At 49.6% G+C, this 25,061-nt stretch overlaps 1 protein-coding gene across 1 annotated transcript; it reads left to right on the top strand.

Annotated features, from left to right (window-relative positions):
- Positions 1 to 15,616: 15,616 nt before the first annotated feature.
- TSEN54 (tRNA splicing endonuclease subunit 54) lies at positions 15,617 to 25,061 on the top strand. Its single transcript, XM_076354067.1, has 11 exons — positions 15,617 to 15,645; positions 15,809 to 15,967; positions 17,342 to 17,405; positions 17,550 to 17,633; positions 19,550 to 19,648; positions 19,958 to 20,010; positions 20,362 to 20,460; positions 21,605 to 22,239; positions 22,795 to 22,855; positions 23,595 to 23,711; positions 24,806 to 25,061. Exons 1-11 carry the CDS (start codon positions 15,617 to 15,619, stop codon positions 24,954 to 24,956), a joined length of 1,551 nt encoding a protein of 516 aa, XP_076210182.1. The 3' UTR covers positions 24,957 to 25,061.

Below are 25,061 nucleotides of genomic sequence, written 5' to 3'. Positions count from 1 at the left end.
GCCAGTTCCTGGTACTGATGGCTTCCAATAAGCTGCATTGCCGCACCCTTTGCTCTCGATGCCCCAAGATCAATCTTTGCTTTGGCTCCCCAGTGCTTGGGAATAATGGGACACATGAAAGTCACACTAAAGCCATCACGGTTTGTTTGGGTGGGAGAAGCAAGTGACACTGCCCCCTAACTCTAAAGAGTTAGCAGTTACCCATGTCATGCTGTTATAATGCATGGCTTAATTTAAAAGCAAGCTTAATTTGCAGATTAATTATTACAGTCCCTGACTGGATAAGCTTGCAATAAATCACCTGGGTGTGAAATTGCACAGCAATTACCTGGTTGTACATTGAGCATGTACATGTTGGTAAAGAGGTGTCACCTAATGGAGACTGATGTTGGGGAACTGCAGGATACAGCCAGCAGAAGAAAGTCACAGTGCAAAGCAGGTCAGGGGAGGAGGTGGCAAACAAGAACACAGAGATCAAAATGTTTAACACCATTCAAATCAGTCTTCAGGAGCAACTTGCAGGATTTTCAGGGACCCACAAATTATGATGGAAGCTGCTGGAATTCCTTACAGGCAGCACTGGGACAGCAGATTTGAGAGATGAGCCACTGGTCAGGACAGCACCAGCCTCACTAGTTTAGGGAGAAGCAACATGAACAGATCTCAAGGGGATTAACTTCAGCTGACAGTGAAGTTGCAACAGATGACTGCTTTCCAGGTGCCACAAGCCTGGATTTCAGGAGCATCAGATTTCACCATGATCAGCCCAGTCCCACAAAGCTATTCCCTTACAGCATCCTTTAGATGTAGCAGATCTCATGGAGCCACCGATCCTGGGCCTGGCGCAGAATACACGCTCCTGGGACCTTGGAGCACACAAGCAAGAGACTCCCCAGCCGAGTCCCACCCCTGGCCAGGGGACAGTGGGTTTTCTTATGAAAGGTAACACGCAGTGCACCAGGGAAGGTCTGAACCAGCCCATTTCCACCATAGTGGCTGCCCCAGGTGGCACCTTCTGATGGCAAAGCCAGAGCAGTGACAGGCAAGTGTCTGTCCTCAGTGTGACACACAGCCCATGCAGAAACTTGTCCTTGCCTGCTTTTGGCTGGCTGCAGCCTCACTGCTCAGTGGTGCCAGGCACTGGCTCTGGTTCCATTTGGGACTCTGTTTTCAAGGAACCAGATTTTCAGCTTCATTTTTAAAGAGACTCAGCCCAGGGCCAAGACTAGAAATGGCTTTAGAATAGAGAATATAACACACTTGAGTCTGCTAAGCCAGGATGAACTGGAAACAAGGCAAGTTTAGAAGTAATTTTTCACCATATCAGGGCTCAAGCCTTGGAGAGCAGTTTGTCACCCTCAGGACCACCTGCGGAATATCCAGGTGACTTCTCCATCTCCACAGCACCAGCACCCTCCCCCCACGATGTACTGTCTTGGCAGCCCAAGCACTTGCTGCCAGCACAGCACCAGCACTGCTGGGTCAGGCAGTCCGAGACACAGAGAAAAAACCTCTCGCCTCCCTGGAGGTGATCCCAAAATGGGCAAGTGGCATTGCAGAGGAAAGGTGGCACAGTCCTGCAGAGCTGGAGGAAGCCGGGAGATAGCAGAGCACCTCAGTCCATCAACGCTAACAACACTTGTAGCGTCCTAGGTGAGATTCAATTTGCCAGAGGAGCTGGGATTTATTACCATGATCAAAGCACTAGGAACAAATGCAAACACTGTCAGATGGAAGCTGTGAACACTACAGAACTACAAACACTTATCCAGGGCTTGAGTTAAGAGAAGCAGCCAAACCAGGCTGCAATCTACATCCAGGGCCAGGACTTTGATTAGAGCCAGCAGGAGATGTGGATCCTTCTCTAATTCACAGCCGCCTCCTTCACCACAGGCTGCCCACAGGGTTGCTCAGCAACACAAGTGCTGATACTGCCAATTTATCCGGAGCAAGCCCTCAGGCTCCCAAGAGAAGATGCTCTTACTTGACACTGTGTGCAAGTTGCATTTGCACTCAGCCATGGTGAGCTGCCTGGGAAAACCAGGAGCTCCTGGCACCCCCATCACTCATAGGGCTGTGACCCTGCCTACATTGGATGCACCGAGGAAAAAGCAGCACATTTGCATGGCACAGCTGCCTGTGGCCCCCCATTAACACATCCTGTCCCAGCAAACAGGATCCTGGCACCAGCTCCAGTTGTCCAAACTGAAAGTTGCAATAGGGTTAGATCCATCCAACATTGACGCTCTGTCATTTCACGGTAAGCTCCTGACATGAGGCAGACCTTGCAGGCAAGCAGAGGAAGCACAGACCTGGACCCGTCTCTGCCAGCAGGTTCACAGGCACAGAAACACAGCAGGATCCTTCTCCAGGATGAAAACAGGTCACCACTGAAGTTCTGCAACCGCTGCAGCCCACAACTGCAGGATCTCCCTCGTGCTCCTTCCCTTTAACTCCCAAATGCAGCTTTTTGGCAGCAGCAGGCTCCCTGATGCACAGGACACTCCTGGAACAGGGTTTTCTGCGTACGTGGCCCCTCCCCCCTTGACGAGAAGAAATGGCCTTAAGTTGCGCCAGGGGAGGTTTAGATTGGACGTGAGGAAAAATTTCTTTACTGAAAGAGTGGTTAAACATTGGAAGAGGCTGCCCAGGGAAGTGGTTGAGTCACCATCCCTGGAGGTATTTAAAAGACGTGTAGATGAGGCGCTTAGGGACATGGTTTAGTGGGCATGGTGGTGTTGGGTCGACGGTTGGACTCGATGATCTTAGAGGTCTTTTCCAACCTCAATGATTCTATGATTCCACTGGAGCATCAGTATTTGTGCAAAGCCCCATGGCAGTACCTGACAGCATCCAGAGATCTCAACTTCTCCTTAACCCAAAGGGCCCTTGCCCAGCAAACCAGCAAGAGCCCCAGCTGCAACCCCTATCTACTTTGCAACACAAAAAAAAACCCCAACAAAAAGGAAATATAGAAAGCCCAAGTTAATATTTATGACTCCTGATTATCTGCATTATCAGGAAATTAGCAATGCTGTCAGGGGGAGCTGAGATAAACTATTCCTCCAGCCCCCGGAAAGCCCCACAAGCCATGCCTGGAAGGACCAAAGGCAGCAGGAAAAAAAATTTCATTCTTCACCAGGAAAGAAAAGTTTCATGAGTAATGAAAAAAATGACAAAAGCTGCTTTGCTGTTGCAAGAGCTCCCGGGGAAATGGGGCCAATTACAAAACCTGCCTGGGATTTAGCAGACAGCTGCTGGGAAACATGTCAATTTGAATGGAGAAAGAGAGATTAGGTTGGAGAATTATTAGCAACACAAGAGAGGAGCTTTCCATAGAATCATAGAATAGTTTGGGTTGGAAGGGACGTCTAAAGGTCATCTAGTCCAACCCCCCTGCCGTGGGCAGGGACATCTTCAACTAGATCAGGTTGCTCAGAGCCCCATCCAACCTGACCTGGAATGTTTCCAGGGCTGGGGCATCCACCACCTCTCTGGGCAACCTGTGCCAGTGTTTCACCACCCTCAGCATGAAAAATTTCTTCCTTATGTCTAGTCCAAATCTACCCGTCTTTAGTTTAAAGCCATTCCCCCTTGTCCTGTCGCAACAGCCCCTGCTAAAAAGTTTGCCGCCATCTTTTTCATAAGCCCCCTTTAAGTACTGATAGGCTGCTATAAGGCCTTCCCGAAGCCTTCTCTTCTCTAGGCTGAACACCCCCAACTCTCTCAGCCTTTCTTCATAGGAGAGGTGTTCCATCCCCCTGATCATTTTCGTGGCCCTCCTCTGGACCCGCTCCAACAGGTCCGTGTCTTTCTTATGCTGAGGGCTCCAGAGCTGGACACAGTACTCCAGGTGGGGTCTCACCAGAGCAGAGTAGAGGGGCAGAATCACCTCCCTCGACCTGCTGGCCACGCTTCTTTGGATGCGGCCCAGGATACCATTGGCCTTCTGGGCTGCGAGCACACATTGCTAGCTCATGTCCAGCTTTTTATCCACCAGTACCCCTAAGTCCTTCTTGGCAGGGCTGCTCTCAATCCCTTCGTCCCCCAGCCTGCACTGATACCAGGGGTTGCCCCAACCCAGGTGCAGGACCTTGCACTTGGCCTTGTTAAACCTCATGAGGTTCACACGGGCCCACTTCTCAAGCTTGTCCACATCCCTCTGGATGGCATCCCATCCCTCTGGCATGTTGACCGCACCACTCAGCTTGGTGTCATCGGCAAACTTGCTGAGGGTGCACTCAATCCCACTGTCTATGTCATTGATGAAGATATTAAACAGTACCGGTCCCAACACGGACCCCTGTGGGACGCCACTCATCACCAGTCTCCATCTGGACATTGAGCCGTTGACCACTACCCTCTGGATGCGACCATCTAACCAATTCCTCACCCACCGGACAGTCCACCCATCAAATCCATACCTCTCCAGTTTAGAGAGAAGGATGTTGTGGGGACCGTGTCAAAGGCCTTACAGAGGTCCAGATAGATGACATCTGTAGCCCTTCCCATGTCCACTGATGTAGTCACTCCATCATAGAAGGCCACTAGGTTAGTCAGGCAGGACTAGCCCTTGGTGAAGCCATGCTGGCTGTCTCAAATCACCTCCCTGTCCTCCATGTGCCTTAGCATAGCTTCCAGGAGGATCCGTTCCATGATGTTCCCAGGCACAGACGTGAGACTGACTGGCCTGTAGTTCCCCAGGTCTTCCTTTTTCCCCTTTTTAAAAATGGGGGTTATGTTTCCCCTTCTCCAGCCAGTGGGAACTTCACCGGACTGCCACGACTTCTCAAATATGATGGATAGTGGCTTAGCAACTTCATCCACCAGCTCCTTCAGGACCTGCAGATGGATCTCATCAGGTCCCATGGACTTGTGCACCTTGAAGTGCCTTAGATGGTCTCGAACCTGTTGTCCTCCCACAGTGGGCAGTTCTTCATTCTCCCAGTCTCTGCCTTTGCCTTCTGCGGCTTGGGCAGTAAGGCTCGAGCACTTGCTGGTGAAGACCAAGGCAAAAAAGTAATTGAGTACCTCCGCCTTCTCCATATCCCAGGTAATCAGGTCTCCCGTTTCGTTCTGGAGAGGGCCCACATTTTCCCTTGTCTTCCTTTTATCCCCGATGTACCTATAGAAGCTTTTCTTGTTGCCCTTGATGTCCCTGGCCACATTTAATTCCATCAGGGCTTTAGCTTTCCTAACCTGATCCCTGGCTGCTCAGACAATTTCTCCGTATTCCTCCCAGGCTACCTGTCCATGCTCTACACCCGAAGTCAATGCAAGTGTCTGTAGCACTTAATCCTTATCAACATCTGATTGCACAGCTGGAGCTACAGGCCCACCAGCCTGGGGATGGCAGCAACTGCCCAGGGCTCAAGCCCAGCTCTCCATTCTGCTGTGGGTAGTTTCAGCCTCATCTTGCAACAGTGGAGCCTTTGGCCTCTTCCACCTGTGACTCTGCCCAAGCTCCCTTGTTCTTTAACAATACATGCAGTGGATAAGTATGTTTTAGTTTTCAGTTGCATGCAAGTTTTGACATGTAGGATTGAGACAATTGGTCACACATCTTATTCTGTGCAACAGCAAAGGTGCAGCTCTGCTACACTAGTACCCAGCAACACTCAATGCTGAACACATGACGAGGTCTCAGTCCTACAATCCTACCCATGGGCCCCCAACACCTCTCCGGACCTGTCTCCATTCGCCCCTAGGAAGTATTTACCCTTGGGGCTGACACATCCAGTTTATTTACTTGCTTGCCTGGGAGCTGGTTATCTTGCTGCTAGATAGCTAGTTCCCCACAAAAAGCAAATGCATCTTTGGTGTCCCTAAGAAGCAAGGGCATCTCTGGAAGGTCTGGGTCTTTTGTCTCCAGACAGTTTTCCATCCATAGCAGAAGGGAGAGATTTCATTAAGAACAAGGCAAGCCATTCCCCGAGGAAGACAGCAGCTAACAAAGGAAATCACTCAAAGTCACCTCCCAACACATATAACTTAATTAAACAAGGATTCTTCCTCAAAGGCACCATCAGATTTCTAGAACCATGGGAGAGCTGAGAGTAGAATGGAGCTGCCTGCAGCCCCCAGGGGCTGTGCTAGCAGGTCACATTTCCAATGCCAGAGAAAGACACTCCATTTTCTTGCAAATAGAGCTCATCAAGAGCAATGCTTCCCTGAAGGTTTCCCATCCCTGAGCAGTGCCATAGCCCAATGCTGCATCATCTTATTTGCACCCCTACACACAGGGCTCAGACCTGGACTCCCTCTAGCATTAGGGCAAGTACAGAGGGAGCAGCATTTTAGGTGGATATTAATTACCGTGCTCCCTGTACCCTCCCTTGAACAGCCGTTGACTCCTTGCAGCTTGCAACACACGATCTGCTTGACCCACGCACTTTTAATCTCCAATTCATAAAAGAGAAGACAAAAAACTTATTTTATCAGGTGTTCTAAGCTCAGTGCTCCATTTCTCTCTACAGCACCAGACAGACCCACTGGCAGCTTTTCCATCTGCAGATGTGTCATTTAAATGGAATTATGCCAGTAGGAGTGATCATGCTGTTCTTGTTCTGTAGCCGTGCTTTGGAAATGGATGCAAACTTATTTAATATCAAATTCTGACTTTCCTCAGATCTGTCAGTACAGCTCCCTTGGCTTCAGCACAACTGAAGTGCTGGGTGCAGCTGAAAGCAGGATCTAGCATACAGTACTCTGGAGTTATTAGCAGTGCATGAATAATCTGGATACAATACCCTTTTAATGTCAACAACAGTGATAAAAGTGCAAGAACAGAACCAGCAGAAGTAATTTTTCTGCTCATGCATGAGCGCAGCCTGCTTTCCACCTGTCACCTCTGGCCAGCTCGGCACTAGGGAAGACCACATCTGCCACTGGTTCATCCAACACGCTCTGGACACCAGAGTTTGTGGAGGCTGAGTCCAAGGCAGGACCATCAGCCCACCTAACTGCACAGCTGGCTTGTCACAGCCAGTACAAAGAGGTTGGCCAGATGTTAAAGGGTGACCAGAAGCCCCAGAACTTGGACCCTGCAGCCACACAGCGCTGACAAGGGAGCCCATTCCCCACATCCCAGGGTGGGAAACACCTCCTTTTCCCATCTGACCACTCTAATGACGATCACTTTGTTAGCCAAACAAGGTGCTTGGTTTAGTCAAGATGCAAGACAAGTCTGGCCAATTCATGCCATCCCATCAAGAGACAAAATTTCCCCCTTGGGGTGGAAGTCATTAGCAGATTGCACAGTATTTCTAGCTTCAATTGGTCTGATTTTATCCTTCAGACACAGGCTCTCATTATGCCTTTTTTTGCAAGATTAAAGTGCTCTTTGCTATCTGTGAAAGCACTTACAGTGTAATTAAGTCATCCAGTCCTTTGTTTGATAAGGACTAAGCAGATTGAGTTCTTGCATTCCTTCCCTCCAAGGTATTTACTTCTACATGCCTTCCAAGCTTTCAATATCCTTTTAAAAACCCTGATACCAAAGCTGTACAGGTGATTTTAGCATCTCTGCCACTGCCCAAAGGGGGAAGAGATCACCTCCCTGCCCTTGCCCCCCACCCTGTAACCATTCCTCCTTCCCACCCAGCAGCAAGAGGCAGGGAGACAACCTTCCCCATCCTCCACCCCCTTGGAGGCTCCTGTATTTCACCCATTTGATAGCAGTGCTGCAGGCATCCTGTTACAGCATTGCATGCTGATAACAGAAGTGTTTCTGTATCCAGGGTTACCTTTGGATGTGTAGGTATAATCAAAGGGCTTAACCTTGCCTGTTCCCACCCCAGATCCCACTAGGCTGGCAGGATTGTTGCTCACCCACAGATGGCTTCCAGCGAAACTGATTCTCTCCTAATGCTGTCCCCTGTATGCAGGGCAGCTTGCTAGCAGGTAGTTCAGAGTCAGCTCAGGAAGAAGCATAAATTCAATCTCATTTTAGGAGTGCACCAAGGGAAAAAAGTAGTCTCTCTAGATGCGTTAGGATAAAGTTACACCTGGCTCAAGTTGACACTGCACAGCCATTTCTGCTTAAACAGCTTCTTCCTTAAATCTACCCATCCCTACAGCTACTGACAGCTCTCAGCAACAGCTGGAACTCCTGAAAGAAGGAAAATTAAGCTTTCAGGAGAAACATTTCTGTTCGCTTCAGGGACATTGCTCTCACTTTTCCAAGTACCTTGTTCAGAGCACTACATACAAAGATTACATCCCAGCCTGTCCCCCAAGTTCAGCCCAAGGACACCTATTAGCTTTTAAAGCCTCATAGATGGACAGGGAAAGATTCATAATGCCAGTCCTCAGTGCTCCCAACTGAAATAAATGAAATAAAAGCTGTTGATTTAGCTGCACACTAACAAGCCACCCCTGAGGCAGAGCACAGCCCAGGTGTCTAGACATTCACATTGAGGGGCACAGCTCTTGCACTAAATTGTGCTTCCTGATGCACAGCAGCACACAAACAAGGGAGCAGCTGGCATAGGAGCCAAGAAGGCACTCCAGGATCAAACGAGGCTGCAGAGGGTCCATTTCCATCATGTCCTCTACTCCCCATTGCAGATAGACACTGAACTCTTCACTCTGATTAAAGACAAATATATAGGTACCTCTTCCTCCTGTAAGACAGCTTATGGCTACACCTTTCATGCTGAAGTCTCAGTTCTGGTATTTGAGGGAAGCTGAAGCACCTCTTACAAGAGCTTTGGTGAGCTGCAATAACCACTGGGGAACAAGCGCTGCTCTTGCAGCTCTAAATCAGAGACACATGCCAACTGCTATTGTGAAGCTCAGTGCCCCCAGGATGGCCAACAGCAGCAGCTATCAGGACATAAACTACGCCCCCAAAGCAGCCAGGAGCTCCCCAGCTGCCCCCTGCTCCCAGGCAAGCACAGGCAGCAGGGCCCAGCATCTGGGCTATCAACTTATTTCAATTTTTAGCAACAACTTTATGGAGGGAGAGGGGAAAAGCAGCTTGGTTATTTGGAAAAGATTTATGGGACAATCCTTGCATGCATGGCAGGAGCTGCCGCATGCAATACTCATCTCGATGCCCCAGGGCTACTGCACATACATAGGTAGACCCTACACAATCCCCAAGTGCTCCATCTAACACAGCTGCTGCCAACGTGTTTTTAGATGACTAAAAAACACCTTTGCTGGGTAAGGTGAAAATGACTCTATCCTTCAGCACAAAGCCTTGTTGAAGAGTAAAAACCAGGTAACTGGCTTTACAAGCTGGACCCAGACCCATATGTGACTGGCAGAAAGATAACAGCCCTTAGGCATTGAGTATTTTTCCACTTACACAGCCCTTTCAGTGCAGAAACGTATCACTTCTACAAACCTGCCTTTTTAGTCCAGATGGAATCCAATCACACAAAATACCATGCACACATTTTAGAGAAAGTTCTCAGGTTACAAGTTTGAAACAAAAGGGAGTTACAGCCATGAAATGGCCTTGATGTAGGCTCTGAAAGTTGTGTACAACTTCAAATGCAAGAATGACCACTCAGTTGGGAAACGGCCTTAAATCAAGGTCAGTCCTGTGCAAGTGTGGCAAGAAGTCAGCCAGAGTCTTTAACATCTATTTAAGGTCCCCAAGGGACAGGGCTCACTCTGCAGGATCCCACAAGTAGTGGGACATTTGGGATCAAAGACCCTCTGGGCATCCCATCAACCCCACCAGGCTCCCAGCTTGGCTCCTGAAGCCAGACATCCAGGAGGGAGGAAGCCCAAAAGGGATATTAAGGGGGGCTGCAAGTGTCATATTATTGCAAACCTCCTCCCAGCATTCAAGAGATGCTCAGGAGTGAGAGCTGGGTATCCAGCAGCAGGCAGCAGTGCAGAAACACAGAGGCTGGCAGGAAGAGAAGCATCAGACAAAGTACTCAATGATGCAAAGGGGATGCTATTCGTTTGAAGATGATAACATGAAACCTCCTAGCACCTTCCTCCTCATAACAGAGCATGCCAGCCTCTCCAACCCACCCCACAAGTGCTTTGCCAGCTGCCATGGGCCAGCTTTCAAACAGCAGCACAGTTTTCAAATAGCCCAAAGCATAATCACAAACAACTTCACTTCCCACTCCTCTCCTCAGTGCCTGCTTCATGACAGCTGCTGTCTGGAGACTCACCCCTTCCCACCCCATCCAGTAACGGTGTTGGCAATTTGCTTCCCACAAGCAAAGAAGAAAGCAAGCAACAACCTTCTTAGCCTTGCACACAGAGAACAAATCAACATATTGTAGTGCTGTAATTGACGTTGTCTCAACCTGTCACCATCATGGTGCTGTAGATGGGACTTAGTGTTCACAGGGCTGATTTGTTTGTTGGAGCTGTTAAAATATCTTCATTATTCTAACCTCTTGCTGTAGCACTTGAATTAAACTTAAGAGCCCAAAGGAGCACACGTCAGTGGTCCAACTAATCAATGCAAAGACCTTTGAAACGCAGGCAGCGACACAGAAGAAGGTTTAGCGGTCTTGGGGACTGCTGGTGCAGACACTGAGCAGCTCTTCACCCTTCCTTTAGCACCTTAATTGCCCATTACTCCCAGCCTCATCATGGTTATGGACTCAGCCTTACAAGCAGCACAGCACAAATTGTTCATCCTATTTGGTTTAAAGCCTGGGGTGCCCAGAACAGGTAAGGAACAGCCTGGAGCTTCACAAGCTAATGAGACACTGCAAAGCAGATCCTTGATCTCCCAGTTCCTTGCCTTAAATAATATTTCCTCCTCCTCAGTCCCCAGCACAAGCCAAAGACACCCTGGGAGTCCTGACTCAGTCGCTTGTCTCTGACCCAAAGGCATGTCCCTACCAGGCATCTCCTTTCACGGAAAGCCCAGCAACAAGCAGCAGGTTTTTGAGTGCTTCTCCAGACCAAAGCCCAGGGAAGACATTTCAAAGTACCTGGTGAGCGCAAACACATTGCGGGAGAAGTTATGAAACTTGAGCAAGGAGCATAATCTATAGCCTTGAACTCTAAACAGTGAGGCTTCTTTCAATCCGTTCAATCTTCAATCTGTTCAAGTGAACCACAAGCAGGATGCCAAGGCAAATTGGGGAAATGAGAAAAGCTTCAGCCATTCTTTCCAGACGGAAATAACTCAGCATTTCTCCCAGCCTAGTGTAGTGCATTATTGAGGTAAGGAAGACTCCTGACTATTTTAATCAGTCTTGCTGGATTTGGTCTGTGGTTCCTTGGCTTTTCACATGTAATTAACAATGTGCAGGTTCCAGTAAATTATTTCAAATAAATCCTTAGACGACTCACAGACAGCAGCTCTAGAAATTCACAGTGGTGTTTGAAAGCCTAGATTCAGATCATTACTTGGGGCCTTAGCTAGCTCATTGTATACCACAAGCCTGCGTAACAATACTATGTTGGTTTTCCTCCCGCAGAGCCGAGCCCCAAGAATTGTGCTGTAGTCTATGGACGGTCACACGAAGGCAATTTCTACGACAAACTTATCAGAAGAGAGAAGGCAAAATTTAAGCTTCTCCATTTCTCAGCCATCAGAAGGCAGTGGTAGATGCCAGTGAACCACAGCCTACACACTGGTTATGTAGAAGTATTAACTGCTTAATCCCCAAAGTTCTGTACTAAAAGACGGATTTTTTTCTTAAAAACCTTCTCCTTACATCTCCCAAGCCCAGCCCCGACAGGTGACAGCAGAGTTTTAGCCCAGAAACCTTCCTCAGTAATCTATTTTTTGGGCAAAAGTCTCTTTCCATTGCCCTGCCCAAACTCCCAGCTGTAACACGCTGCAGGAACGATCGCAGACATCACAAGCATCCTAAAGCAGCAAGGAATTTGCCAAAAACTCCTAGGTGAGGCTAGAAAACAGACTGATCCCACACCTCCCAGACAAGCTGTAACACCTGACACCGTAATCTGCTTTTCCTCCAAAACCAAGTACTTTAGTGTATATTTAAGGTCTGCCAAATTCTGTTGAAATTGATTGCCAAACCCTCCCTTCTTATGTTCTACTGTAAGAAGTTTAAGTTGTCTATACAATGCTCTAGAAGCTCGCAGTTGAGATATTTTCCACTAGAATATAATTAAGTATAATAATAATAATAACAACAATTAGACAGTTGTATGCTGAACTACAGCTAACCTGTGACAACAGGTTTGTTGAACAGCAATGATACGAGCATAGCTCAGAGCTAAGCAATTGTGATAACACCACACGTATTGCACCACACACAAGAGTTGAAGCACTTGCCAGTTTTAGGGAGCCTGTAACATCCTTTTCTGCCCCAAATCACATAGAGCATCTACACACAAAACCTCCTGGTATCAGGACATGCTCCATGGGTTGCAACGATGGGCCATATTACCCATCTCAGACACTGTTTTCCAAGTGTTACCATTTGTTGGCAAATAGATGAAGTCTGAGCCACAAACAGCTGAGCCACAGCTGGTTTCTGCAGAGTTACTAAAATATTTCCAAACACCATGCCAGGAACGGCGGGAGTTGTTAACACAGGGCAGAACTGCTTAGCTCAAGCACAGAGCACGCGATTCCCACCTGGCTGTGCCTTGCACGGTACATGAAACTAGAAAAACAATCCCAAGGCCACACTTCTTATTTTCTCAAAAAACATTGAGTCTATTTACACCAAGTTCATCCAGAAGTTAACCACAAGGAACTTGTGGTTACAGGGAGTGCACAAACATGACTTGGACATAACAGAAAAGGACTGAAAGGGCTCCTCACACCGCAGCTCTGCTCTGCTTCTCCCCGGACACGAGGGTCAGCAGCAGGAGAGAGAGCTGGGAGCAGGCTGCCCCATTCAGAAGAGGCAGCCAGCCCACATTTTCAATCCTGAAAGTCTTTTTAGACTTTATCAACATTTTTTTCCATCCCCAAGAAAAAAAAGAAAAAAAAAAAAGAGAAGCGAGCAAAACCACCACACTTACCTGCTCTGAGAGCCCATGGTCCCGCTGCACAGCGCTGGTGCATTCAGTGTTGTGTCTCTCCAGTCAAATCAAGCCCATTTCCCCTTGAGACAAGGGCAGTGTCCCACAGGGGAGCAAGGAGCAGCCTTGGCCTCCACTGTCAACTTCCTCCATGGCTGCTCAATGGCTGCACGTGCCACCCAGACGACAAGGACTGGATCCTGCTCTGCTGCCACACATCTGTACTCTTCCTCCCTAGCAGCCTCCAGGCTCATAGTCCCACATCCATCCTTATTTCAGCTCACAGGACCCCCTGAGCCAACCATTCACTCACAAAGCCATGTGTTGCCACCGCTCAACTCGATGACCATTATTTTAGCTTCAAGAGGAACCGCTCCAAGAGCGGCTGTCCACCTTCTCACAACCCTGCCACAAAGATTCACTGCAGAGAGCCCAGGACAGTCCCTATCAGCTGCTTTTTAGGTTTTCTGCCCCTCACAGCTGCTCCACTGGAGGTGCAATAGGGTCCCACCCAGAGCAAACAGAAAAAGACACCAAACTTAAGAAAAAAAACCCAAAAAACAAAAAACACCATGAGCACCATAGTCATGGTTTCAAGGCAGCTGCACAGAAACTTAATGTTTAAAATCCTAGCTGAAACCCAGAAAAATCTCTAAAAAGAAAAACAAACCCACCTTACCCTCCATTTGTAAGCAGGGAAAAGCAAGTGCAGCCCCCCAGTACCACACACACCCATCTGGTGACTCAGTCAATTAGGGCTGATAAGAGGTTTCAGCTGGGGAGAACGCGAGTCCCATCATGGACAAGGCTCTGCTGGTGCCACTGGGAGGAACAGGACACCCCCCCTGCCCCATGACAGTTAAAATCCCAGTATTTAAAAGAAACGTGAACTGAGATTAGTCTTGACATTTCTGTGTCTTGTAATCACAGTGGGTGACAAAAGCGAATTCTGGATCAGAGCCTTTCCCCGAGCAATTTAAACACACCTATTTTAAGGAAAAACTGAGTTAAACAAAGGGGTGACAGCCCGTAAGTTGAAAGCCACAGGACATGGCGTCTTGGGATTATGTTAAAATCAGGTAGTCTGAGTAGCCTCCAAAATACATGTTTTTTGGAAATCAGGGGGAAAAAGCACTGCCACCACACAGCCTGCTGCCCCTCGTGCTGTCCACAAGTCCTCATCCCCCTGTGTGCTGCAGAGAGGCACCGCTAACCAAAATCATTTGACCCCCTTGCGGGATGAAGGCTCAATTCAGAAGGAGGAAATAATCAGGCAGGAAGCAAAAATTAAACCGTTCAGTTGAAAATGGAGGGGAATGGTTTTTGTATTCATCTGCCTATGCTGGCATCTTGTCAATGGACTATTATTGGGAAACCGCGGCAGGAACCAGGGACTCCGGTGAGGGGAAAGCTGTATTTTTCCTACTTGAGGCTCAGTGACTTCTGTGAGCTATCCTGCAGCAACAGGAGATGGGCTTGAGGTGAAACTTGAACTTTTGGTGTGTTTCCCCATCAGGTCTATTCACACCTCCCCAAGCAGCAAATCCAGCTGCATCAGCTGAGATGTGAGGCCATGGTGCAGGGAGGTTTCTCGTTTTCCAGCCCGGCCAGACCGCTGCACACTCCGCACAGCCTGGCGGCACTGGCACCAGCACTGCGACGGCCGCTGCTGGAGCCCGAGCCATGAGAAAGCATGACGCCCGCCGAAGGGAGAAACCTCCCTCCCCAGCACCACTGCTTCTGCTCTGGGGGCTGCGGCACATGCCTGAGTGTGCACAGCACCAGCCATGGGAGGCTGCGGGGGGCTCTGTGAAGAGAGGATGGGGCTGCCCCGTGCCGGACACAGCTACTTCCAGATGGTTCTGGCTGGTTGCAGATGGCTCCAACAGCCCCACCGCAGGGCACGGCTGAGCCCATCAGTGGTGCTGGTGGTGCCTTTGGGAAAATGTATTTAAGAAAGGGCAAAACACTGCATGGCAGTGAGGGGAGAGGGGGAAAGGTGTGAGAAATGGCCCTGCAAGCAGCACGGTCAGGGAGGAATGAGGAAGGGAAGAAGAGGTGGTCCAGGTGCTGGAGCAGGCGTTCCCTGGAAGCCCCCGGAGGAGTCCCTGCCAGAGCAGATATCCACACCTGGGACTAATATTAATTGGCAATAAATTAAATTTCCCCAAGTCAAGTCCGTTTTATCCATGATGGCAAATAGTGAGTGATCTCCCTGTCTTTATCTCAATCCACGAGCTGTTTCACTTTACTTTCTCCCCAGTCCTGTTGAGGAGGGGGAGTGAGTGCAGGTGGGTGGGCTGCTGGCAGCAGCCAAGGTCAGCTCACTCCAACGGCTCTGGGACACAGCCCTGTCCCACGTACTCTGGTGAAAGGCCCTGGTGCAGAGCTCAAAGCACGGCATCAGCGCCCAGCTTCTGTGCGTGGTGCAGCGCGCAGCCCAATGTGCAGTTCAGCGCACAGCTCAACGCACGGCCCGGTGCACGCCTGACGGGTGTCTCGGCGCCCAGCCCCGGAGCACACTCCGGTGCCAGCCCCGGGCCGCTCCCGTTCCCGCTCCCCGGTGCCAGTCCCCGCCGCTCGCGGCCCTCCGAGTCTCCAGGGGGCGCGCCAGCGCCCGCCTCGCTCTGCCGGTGCTAAGGCCCAGCGGCGGAAGGAAGGGTCTTTCCGCGACGCGCCCATGGAACCTGACGGCTCGCGCAGCCTCAGGTAGGGCCCGCCCGGCGGGGAGGCCTCAGAGGGGCAGCGCCGGCGCCGCGGCCACGGGGGCTGCCCGCGGGACGGAGGGTTGGGGCCTGGGCTGGACGGCTGCGGCCGCAGGTTGGGTGTCGGGGCCCTCTTCCCTCACCGTGCCTTCCCTCTCGCCCCGCAGCGCGGCGGAGCTGCTGGCGACCCACGGCCGCAAGGCCCCTCAGCGTCCCCGCGGCCAGAAAGACTTCGTCCCCGACGGCTCGGCCGAGCAGGCGGAGAAGCTGCGCCTGTGCCGGGAGGAGCAGTGGCAGCTCCTCTCCGAGGAGCGCGTGGAGCGGCTGTAAGTCCCCGGGGCTGGGAGCGGCCCGGCTGCCTCGCTGGAGCGGCCGCGGGTCGCAGAGCTGTGCTAAGCCACTGAGCATGGGCTTGTAAATTCCTTTTTCCCTGGGAGGGATCATGTTGGGGGGAGGGGGGCGGTCAGAGCACAGCTGCTGTCCATTCAGGTGTTATTATGAGTAGAATCGAGCTGTTAATAGCAGGTAGGTGTTAGCACAGTAAGTTCCCTTGCCTGTCCCCTCAGTTCACCTGCTTACAGCTCCCTGGTTGGAGCAACAGCAGGGCAGCTCACTCTGGCTGTTCCTTCAGGAGCAGAAGGTCATACTGGCGTTCCAGTGGCTTCAATGTGGGTGTTCAGAAAGTCCCTCAAAGGGCTCTTAGTTTTCTCAGGTGTGTGCATAATCCTGTAGCCTTTGCAAATAGCAGCCACTGTCTTCTTGGGCCTGGTCTGAGTTACACAGCCCCTTATTAATGCTCATCTGTGGCCTTGTGCAGATTTGGCTGACTCTTGGTGTCCCTGGTTTATCAGTTTTGGTGGTTTCAACAGCTCTACCAGTCTCTGGAGCTTATAATTTCTTGGGAGATTTTCACACGCTACCTCTCAGCACACACTTTCCCTACCTGGCCTGCTGTTTTCTGGTAACAGTTTCTCTGTCTGCACTGATCAGTAGCAGCAGAAACTGTTCACATAAAATCATACCACTGGGGACTTTAGAGAGAGAATGGCGACCTCCAGCTGACAGGCAGGTCAGACAAGGTGGACCGTTATCTTCCACTGCTGTCACAGTCCGGTTTGTTCAAGTACATCTGTAAATGCGTGTCTGGGGCAGCAGTGGAGACGCTCAGGATGGGAGGGCGACTGGGTAGGTTTAGGTTTCCTTTCAGATGGGGAAACTGTGGTACTGACTAAAGATGTAGAGCAAGTCTATGGTGGACCCTACAGGTCTTACCTTCTGTTTCCTTGAGCCAGCTGCTATAATGCATGTTTGCGTTGTTGCAAAGTCACCCTCCACTGTTTCTCAGCTATTAAATTTTTCCTATGAGACCATGTGGGTGGGATACAGCAATCTGAGAGTCTTGGCAGCATACGAACAATCGTATGATATATCATGGCCATGCATCTCCAGCAGGCTGCTGTAGCGTATGGACAAACGTCTGCGGTGCTGACTGAAGACACTCTTAACTAGTTGTTGGTGATAAAATCTTCAGCTGGTACTGCTAAATCCAGAGGATGATGTCTTTCTAAGGCCTTACCCTGCAAAAATGCCACCTGGAAGTTTGCTGCCTTTTGATACCTTCCTGAGCTGCTTGTGTTGCTACAATAGGAGTTGATTGTAGGACATGCTAGTAATAACAAACTAATCTTTAACCTTCTCAGGGGGAGTCTGGTGAAAGCTGAGTGGAAGCCAGGACAGAGCATCGTAGAGCTGCAGTCCCCTGCGGTGAGTCTGCTGCAGAGTGCACTCAGTGCCATCATCTCCTGCTGGCCATTGCGCATTCCTTAATTTGCTGCTTGAAATGGGAGAGAGCCTGGTTGTCAGCAGGGAACAGCCAGAGCCCATCACAGATTTGTGCTTCTGTTCCAGGGGAAGTTCTGGCACACCATGGGGTTCACAGAGCATGGCAAACAGTGCCTGCTGCCCGAGGAAGCTCTGTACCTGCTGGAGTGTGTAAGTAGGTTACCTGCACGTGGATGGAGGCATTGGGTCCTTCCTGAATGATTGGAGGAGCTATAGGAGCTTTAGACTGAAGTCTGAAATCACTTGACTTGTGTTGGTCACTGCTGCAGTTTGAGCAGATGATAAACACCTGGTTCTCGAGGAATTGTCTCTTTTAGCCTGTTGCTGATGGAGCTGTTTGTCTCCAGGCCATGGGTTCATATGTTGTACTCTAAAGCAGCCTCTGTGTCATTGACAGCTTATGTTAGTTGGATTGGTGGCCAGTTTATTCAGCTGGTATGGTGTTTAACCCACTCCTATGTCATATTTGACAACAGAGACTAGGAGAGTTTTAGCTGATCTGAATTTCTCTTAGTACAGCAGTCATAAGTCAGCTCTCTTACCAGAGTGAAAGAAGCGTGAGGAGCATGTTACAGAGTTTTCTGTTGAGATCTCTACTTTCTTGCTCTGGAGGAGATGAAGCACACATTTATATATCAGTTACTGCTTTACCGAAATCTGTATATGGGGACTTGAACTTCCACAGTCCAGGAAAACTCACTGTTCTGGGAATTTCTGGAAACGAGATCAAACCCTTATCTTCTGTTCCTTGCAGGAGTTAATTGGAATAAAAGGTTTGACAGTGAGAAATCCTTTTTCTCAGAACTGGTATACAGTTAATTAGGACCTCTGAGACCGGTCAGTGCCTTTTCTGTCATAAGTTGACTTCCTCCCTTATCCAGCATATCTTACGTGTTTTGCAATGACAGGGTTCATAAGTTCATTAGCACAGTTTTTCCTGTGCTTCCCTAAGAAGCTGATGGGAATTAGTGAAATTCTACCCAGCTTGGTAGGGCCACGTTAGCAGCCAGTGCTGTACATGCTTTACACTTAAGCAGAGATCTATGGGGTTGCTACTTGGCATCTGTTCCCAGTATATATGGCAGAAAGAAATTTAAATGTGGCAGGCGGGGGAGTGAGACCAGGTTGCTTTCAGTGCTCTTCTGCTTGCAGAAATGCTGGTTAGGGCTCAGTTGGATTTCTTTGCTGTAGAGAGGGTTTTTTTTTATCTCTTCACCAAAGCCTGTTACCAGTAGAATAGGTGCACTGATCTAAAGGGGAGCTTTTTTCCCTTAGCAAAACTTAATCAGATTATGGGCATCTGATGACATCCCTTAAATCCTAACTGCAAAAGTAGGGCTTTTTTACCTCTGGCAATTTGACAAACAATGGATCGTAAACAAATCGATGAAAATAAAATTGTTTAGTCAGTTGCTGAGTACAAAATCTCTCCCCAGAAGCAGAAAAGACCTGTTAGATACCTTCAGCCCATCCCATGGGAGAGGTGTGGTTCCTAGTGTTTTGTTTTCTTTGTTTATGAGTAAACACATTTTAAAAAAAAAAAAAGAGGAAAAAGAGGCATAGCCTAAAACTGCCTCCTGGAGGTTAGTTGCTATTGCCTGGGGAATCTACCTATGAGATCACTGGGGCTGCAGTAAATGCTTCTGAGGAGCCACCAATTAATGCCATCAATTCCAATGCTCCAGCTCTCTCACTTGTGCTGGTCCTAGATGTTTTTGTAGTTGTGCTGTGTCCTGAATCGCGGAGATCAACAAAGTTAAAGAAAATTACCACCCAAAGCAATGATTATTTTAACAGTTGAGCGTTGTGCTCCCAGCTGCATCCTCCAAATAGATGCAGCGCTGGAGCAGGAGCTGACGGCTGTGGGTGGGAACTTCTTACCTGGCTGCTAAAACCAGGGCATGGGGGAACTGGGCATGGGAGAGGGACTGTCAGTAATCCAGGTGGCACATGGGGAGACATGAATATCGTGAAGGAGGGTGCTGAGATTGGTGGGAAGAGACTGGTGTGAGCTGCTATAGATTTGTTCCCTGTGATTCTCTCAACACCAAGCTTTTGCCCTGCAGGGCTCTGTTCAGCTCTTTTACAGGGATTTGCCCTTGTCAATCCAGGAAGCCTATGAGATCCTGCTGTCCCAGGAGGCAATGAGCCTGCCACGTTACCAGGTGTGTTGGGACCTCCAGCTATTGCAGGGAGGATGAAGGCAGAGAGCCCAGGCTCTGCCACACAACCTTGTCCAGTGGCTGAGAGCAGAGTAGGACAGTTAGGGAGGGAAGGGCAGTCATTCTCAGTGTTTCACACCCACCTTCTTCCAGATGATCAGTTCCTATTTCCCCACCTTTGCTTTGGGTCCTAACCCTGGCATTTTCTCCTCTGCCAGTGCCACACTGTATTCAGTCAGTTGTAGTGGAACTGAAGTAAGTTGTTTGGTTTTAGGGTAGTCATTTAACCCTCTTGCTTTCGTTTGCTCTAAGGTGTTCAGCCACTTGAAGCAACTGGGTTATGTTGTACTGAGATTCAACCCCAGGTAACCAGCTTTTCCTTTCCACACTGCTTTCTCCTTTCTGAAGACCCTGAGCAGCTCTGTGCCCACTGTGTGGCCCTAGTGGAATGGCAGAGAAGGGGACTTGGACCCTGCATTCCATCTCTTGGGATGATTAAAGGCTAAAAGTGGCACTCTGCCCTTGCTTGCTCCTCCCTCTTGAGGAGGTGATTGGGAACATGAAATGGGGCATGAGCTGAGGACCATCTTGGTCCTGCTTGTGGATTTTCTGTGTCTGGAAGAAAAGGTTTTTGTTGCTGTATTCTGGGGCTGAGCAGAAGGGTAGTTTCGCTATCCCACCCTGCTCTCAGCCTCTATCTTGGTGTCTCCTTGCAGCACTGTCCTGTCTCCCTATGAGAGGCAACTGAACCTGGAAAGTCACTGCGAGAGCTCTGGGAAACACCATCGCAAAAGGAGGAGGAGTTCCAGCCCCCGGTAAGGATGTGGCCCAAAGCCGCCTTTCATCTTCTCCCAGGCTCTGTGGCTTGGGAACAGCATCCTTAGCCCTTTGTGCTGTGGGTGACTTGTCTGGCACAGCTGCTCTTGGCTGTCCCCCAGCAGTGCAGTGCTTTTCCTGAACTCTTTGCAGTGTGCCCTTTTGTCACATCTGTACTTCATGCAGGGCTAACAGGGGCAAAGTGCCTCTGAGCTTCCCAACTGCAGTGGTGAGATGCCAATACAGAAGGGTAGAGAGGTCAGTGCAGAAGAAACACGTGGCAGATGTTTCCTCTTGCTCTTTTTTAGAGGGATCACAGACACCACAGTGCCCATCTTGCACTTATCCACCCCCTCAATGCAGCTTACATGCTAGGACTGTACAGCAGAGAGCATAGTTGGGTCCTGGTCCTTGCACACGGCCTCTAGAAGTTCCCAAAATGCAAACAGAAGCTGACATCATTACGAATTTTGCTAATAATTATGATAGCTTCCAGTAGGTGGCGTCATCCTTTAAGAAACAGGGAGGACGAGACTGGTCTGCAAGTCCTCTCCTGTTAACAAGTAACTCAGTGCCTGAGGAGTTACAAAATTTTAGGAACTGGGAGATAAAACTGCTGGTTTAAAAACTGCCCCATATTCTCTGGGAGCCAGGGACTGAATCTCATACCAGTAAGAGGTGCTGGCAGGAAGATTTCTGCCTGGCCTGTGCTGGTTTGGCTGAAGTCCATCATGTTTGCGTTGAGGTGTTTGGGTCAGTATATGTATGGGGGGTGTGGAGGCTGCATGGCAGGTTGGGAACGTGTGTCTATACAAATCAAGGCTGGGATTCTCCTGGGCGTTGAAGTTGAACCTCATGCAGGATTGCTGAGAAGTTTATTCTGCCTTTGGCATTCACTGCTTGGTTTTGTCCTGCTTTTTTCCCTTATCATTTTGTCACACAAGCAAACACCCTCCTTCCAGCCAAGAGGTTGTTGTCAAGGGTTTGCAGACCTGTCTGGGGGGTTCCTGCCACCTTTGCTGTCCTTCCTTCAGCCTTGGCAGACTGCATTCTTCCTGTTTGCAGGGCGGAGGCAGGATTCAAAGGGAATAAAGTTCCACCACGCACTCTCCCTGTCTTTTATGCTGCTGCTTCTGTCTTTAGGTCACATGAGAAGAAACATAAGGTATCCGAGGACCTTCCAGAAGCTGAAGGGACCTCCAAAAAAGCTGGAGATGACTGTGGAGACTCCAGCTGCCTTCCCGTGGATGAAAAGCCCTTGTCAGAGCAGCCAAAGGAATCAGATGCTGGCAGTGGAGAGGGGGAGTCAAACCCAGTTCCTCTTGGTACAGGACAAAAGGATTCCCTGAGCCCCTCCAGGAGCCAGGCTGGAGACCACAAGGAGAGCAGCACTGGTACCCATGCACCCCGCTGGAATTTTACCACCATAATCTTGCCAAACGTGGCCCCAGACCAGCCGTGCACACATCTGCCCTCACCTGACAATGGGCTCCTGCCAGAGAACGTGCTGGGGAGGGAGATTGATGCAGCTTGCTGGTGCGCACGCATCAATCAGAAACAGGAGAAGCTGTCATGGAAGGAAAGGGAGCAGCGAGAGAGGGAGAGCAGGTACAAGAGCAGTGTCAATGCTGACCAGGAGGTGAAGCGCTGCTCCAACTGGCAGGAGTACAAAGCCCTTTTGGAGCAGAGGAGCCAGCAGAGGGTTTGGAGACGACCGCCGCATCTCTGGGACCAAGCTGTCACACCGCTTTTGCGGCCAGATGAAGCTACCTCATCAGGTAGTGGCTCTGGGAACTTGACAGGGAACCCCTTCTCCCCCCCAGCTCTGTGAAACATTGCCTGGTATGCAACAGCAAAAGGGATGATATAGAGAAGCTGAACATCAGTTTAGGGGACAGTACCTTGAGAAAGAGAATCTCACTAGAAGGCCTAGGCAAAGCAGGCACAGAGGAGCCCAGCCATGGACATGGGGAGAGAGAAGAAAGCTTCTCCTCTGCCTTTCCATCTCTTCCTATAGCCCACTCAAGTGCCAGTATAAACAGGGCTTTGGGAGGTCTTCCAATCCATTCCCCATGTCCTACTGTATTGCAGTCCTTCCTGCTAGGCTTAGGCATGTGAAATCAGGGCCAGAAAGATGCAAAGCAGTTGCAGGGTGTTCTGGGCTGTGCGCTGGGAGGAGATGAGGAAGTTGAGGTCTTTGAAGTGGCCAGTGGTGATTGTGGTGCTGCCAGCCATTGTCAGAGGAGGAAGGCTCGTGGGTGGTGGTGGAGTGCTTGGAGTGCCCTGGGAGAGAAATAGCTGGTCTGATCCTTTCCTGTTCCTTCTTCCTCCAGCTGTGCTCCTCCAGCAGATCAGCGTGCTGCAGCCCTCCCACATCCTGGATGGAGCCTCCCGGTTAGTATCCAGCCAGCCAGCTCGTAGCTGTTAGGGAGTGGGGGTGTCTTGTGACTGTCCCTGCTTGTGAGGTCTGTGAGATGCTCGCAGCAGCAGCTTGGGGAGCTGCCTGGCATCTGGGATGCCGAGAGAATCCAGCACTCTGCTTCATGACCCTGTTGCATCTGTAGTGAGGGGCTGACATTTCTGTGAAGTACCAGGTCCTGCAGCAACAGAGCTAGGGCATTCCAGGCCAATTAAAACAATGGGATTGCTCTCTCTTCCTGCCGTTCCCTCTCTGCATGCCAGCCAGGTAATCTCCCCCAGAGGTTTGGTTGGGTTTCACCTGTGCCTCATCCCTGGAATGTGCTGCCATCCCTGCTGCAGTGATTATAAAACCTTGGCTTTGGGACTTTTGGTTCTGCTCCTGCCTCAAAGGGTCTGTGTGGTGTTTGTGTGCAGTCCCTGTAGGGTAGAGCAGTGCTTTGCTTCTGTATCTGTTAGTGGCGCTTCTTGCAAGGGAGTCCACAGAGAAGGGAGTGTGGCAGATGTGGGGCAGAAGCTTGCTCTGGTCTGACTACAGGAAAGATCTGGAAAGTAATTAGAACAGTTGCAGGGTCAGTTCTTTGAGGAGTGAAGTCTTTCAAAGGGCTCAAACTAGCCAGGCTTCAAAAGCATTTGCTCCCTCTTTCCTCTGCTGTATCTATACCCTACAATGTTTCATTCCCATACATATGTGGATGTGTTCTCTCTTCTGTAGGCTGCAGGAGGACCCAGAGGACGTGAAGATAGACTTCAACGTGTATCAAGCAGATGCTGTGGCCAAGTTTAAGAAGACAAACCCTGGAAAGCCATATGTCAGGATGTGCGTTCGGAGGTATCCATGGATTTTGTGCCGTGTTCTGAAACATAGCAGTTGCTGTTGCGGAAATTAAGTCCTAATGATCTGTAAATGACCCAGCATCTTGGTGAGCTTTACAGATCATCAGAGTGCCTCCCTTGAGGGTGGTCCTGCCCAGAATTTTTTTTTTTTTTCTTTCAGTTCCTCCTTTGTTGGAGGCTATGGCTGACAGTTCCTCCAGCCCTTGCACTCAGCCCACACTATTTGGTCATCTGGTTGCTGCTCATGTCTTGAGTATTACTGGACTCAGGAATAAGAAGCCACAGCTGGATTTATGCAATGCTTGTGAAACTCCTGTAGAGCTCAGTTTTGCAGGGAGCCTTATGGTACCTGAATCCTCAGCCAGTGCAGATCCCTATGGATTTCTGCAGAGATGTACCTCTCCAGAGCTCGCTACAGGCTCAGGGCCATGTGTTTAGTATTTTGACCTTTGTCAAATGTAACTTTAAGATCAGTACAAACAGGATTGGTGTTCCCTTTCTTGCTGGATCCAGCATCTGATACTTAAACTCCTTAGGCAGGTACAAAGTTCAGTCTCTGCCTTTTCTAATTTTGATATATGCTAAAACTGTCCCTCCACCACTCTCTGCAGCTGTAGTAGCTGGAGCAAGGAAGGTGGCAATGCAGTTTTACAAAGGTCTGTTGTGAGCAAGTAGGATGATCCTTGCTTTATAAATATTTTCATTTATGAGCAAACAGACTCTGCAGAACTAAAGGAGGGAGAAGCAGATTGGATGTTGCTTCCAGCAACCTAAAGATCTTCCTAGCACAAAGGTATTAAGATTGCACTGGACTGGCAATTTGCCAGTAGCCCCATGAGCCGCATCTAATAGGCACAGCATGGACCAGTGTGCAGTTGCCCTTGTTTTTGGCAGGATTTGACAGTTTCCAGTTCCCGGCATGCAGTGTACTCTCTCAGGGCTGGCAGCCTCCTGCTTTGACTGAAAGGGGTGGGGAGGGTCACTACCAACTTCTAAGACCAAAGTGAGCTGTTGTGATCGTTGGCCAGGACAGCTTTGTCTCTGTATTCTTCTTGCTTTGAGAACAATGGGATATTTTTCTCTCTGCAGCTTTGACGAGCAGATTCCATCCCTTCGGGCTTTGAAGCAGGTTACGTATCAGAGTGGGGACGTCCCGGTGGTCTTTGCGCTGGTGGATCATGGAGAAATTGCCTTTTATTCGCTAAAGGAATTCAAGCTGCCAGTTGATGTTAATCACTGAAGTTGCTGTCGCTTGCAGAAATGGTATCGGATGAAGGGAAGAGCTTTGCTCAGGACTTGTTTTCTTGATTACTGAAATATTACAGAAAACAGAGCCTGTGATAAC

The sequence above is a fragment of the Aptenodytes patagonicus genome, chromosome 16 (assembly GCF_965638725.1).
Source record: "Aptenodytes patagonicus chromosome 16, bAptPat1.pri.cur, whole genome shotgun sequence".
In the NCBI taxonomy this organism is placed as follows: domain Eukaryota; kingdom Metazoa; phylum Chordata; class Aves; order Sphenisciformes; family Spheniscidae; genus Aptenodytes; species Aptenodytes patagonicus.
This window is presented reverse-complemented; position numbering and strand designations above follow the sequence as displayed.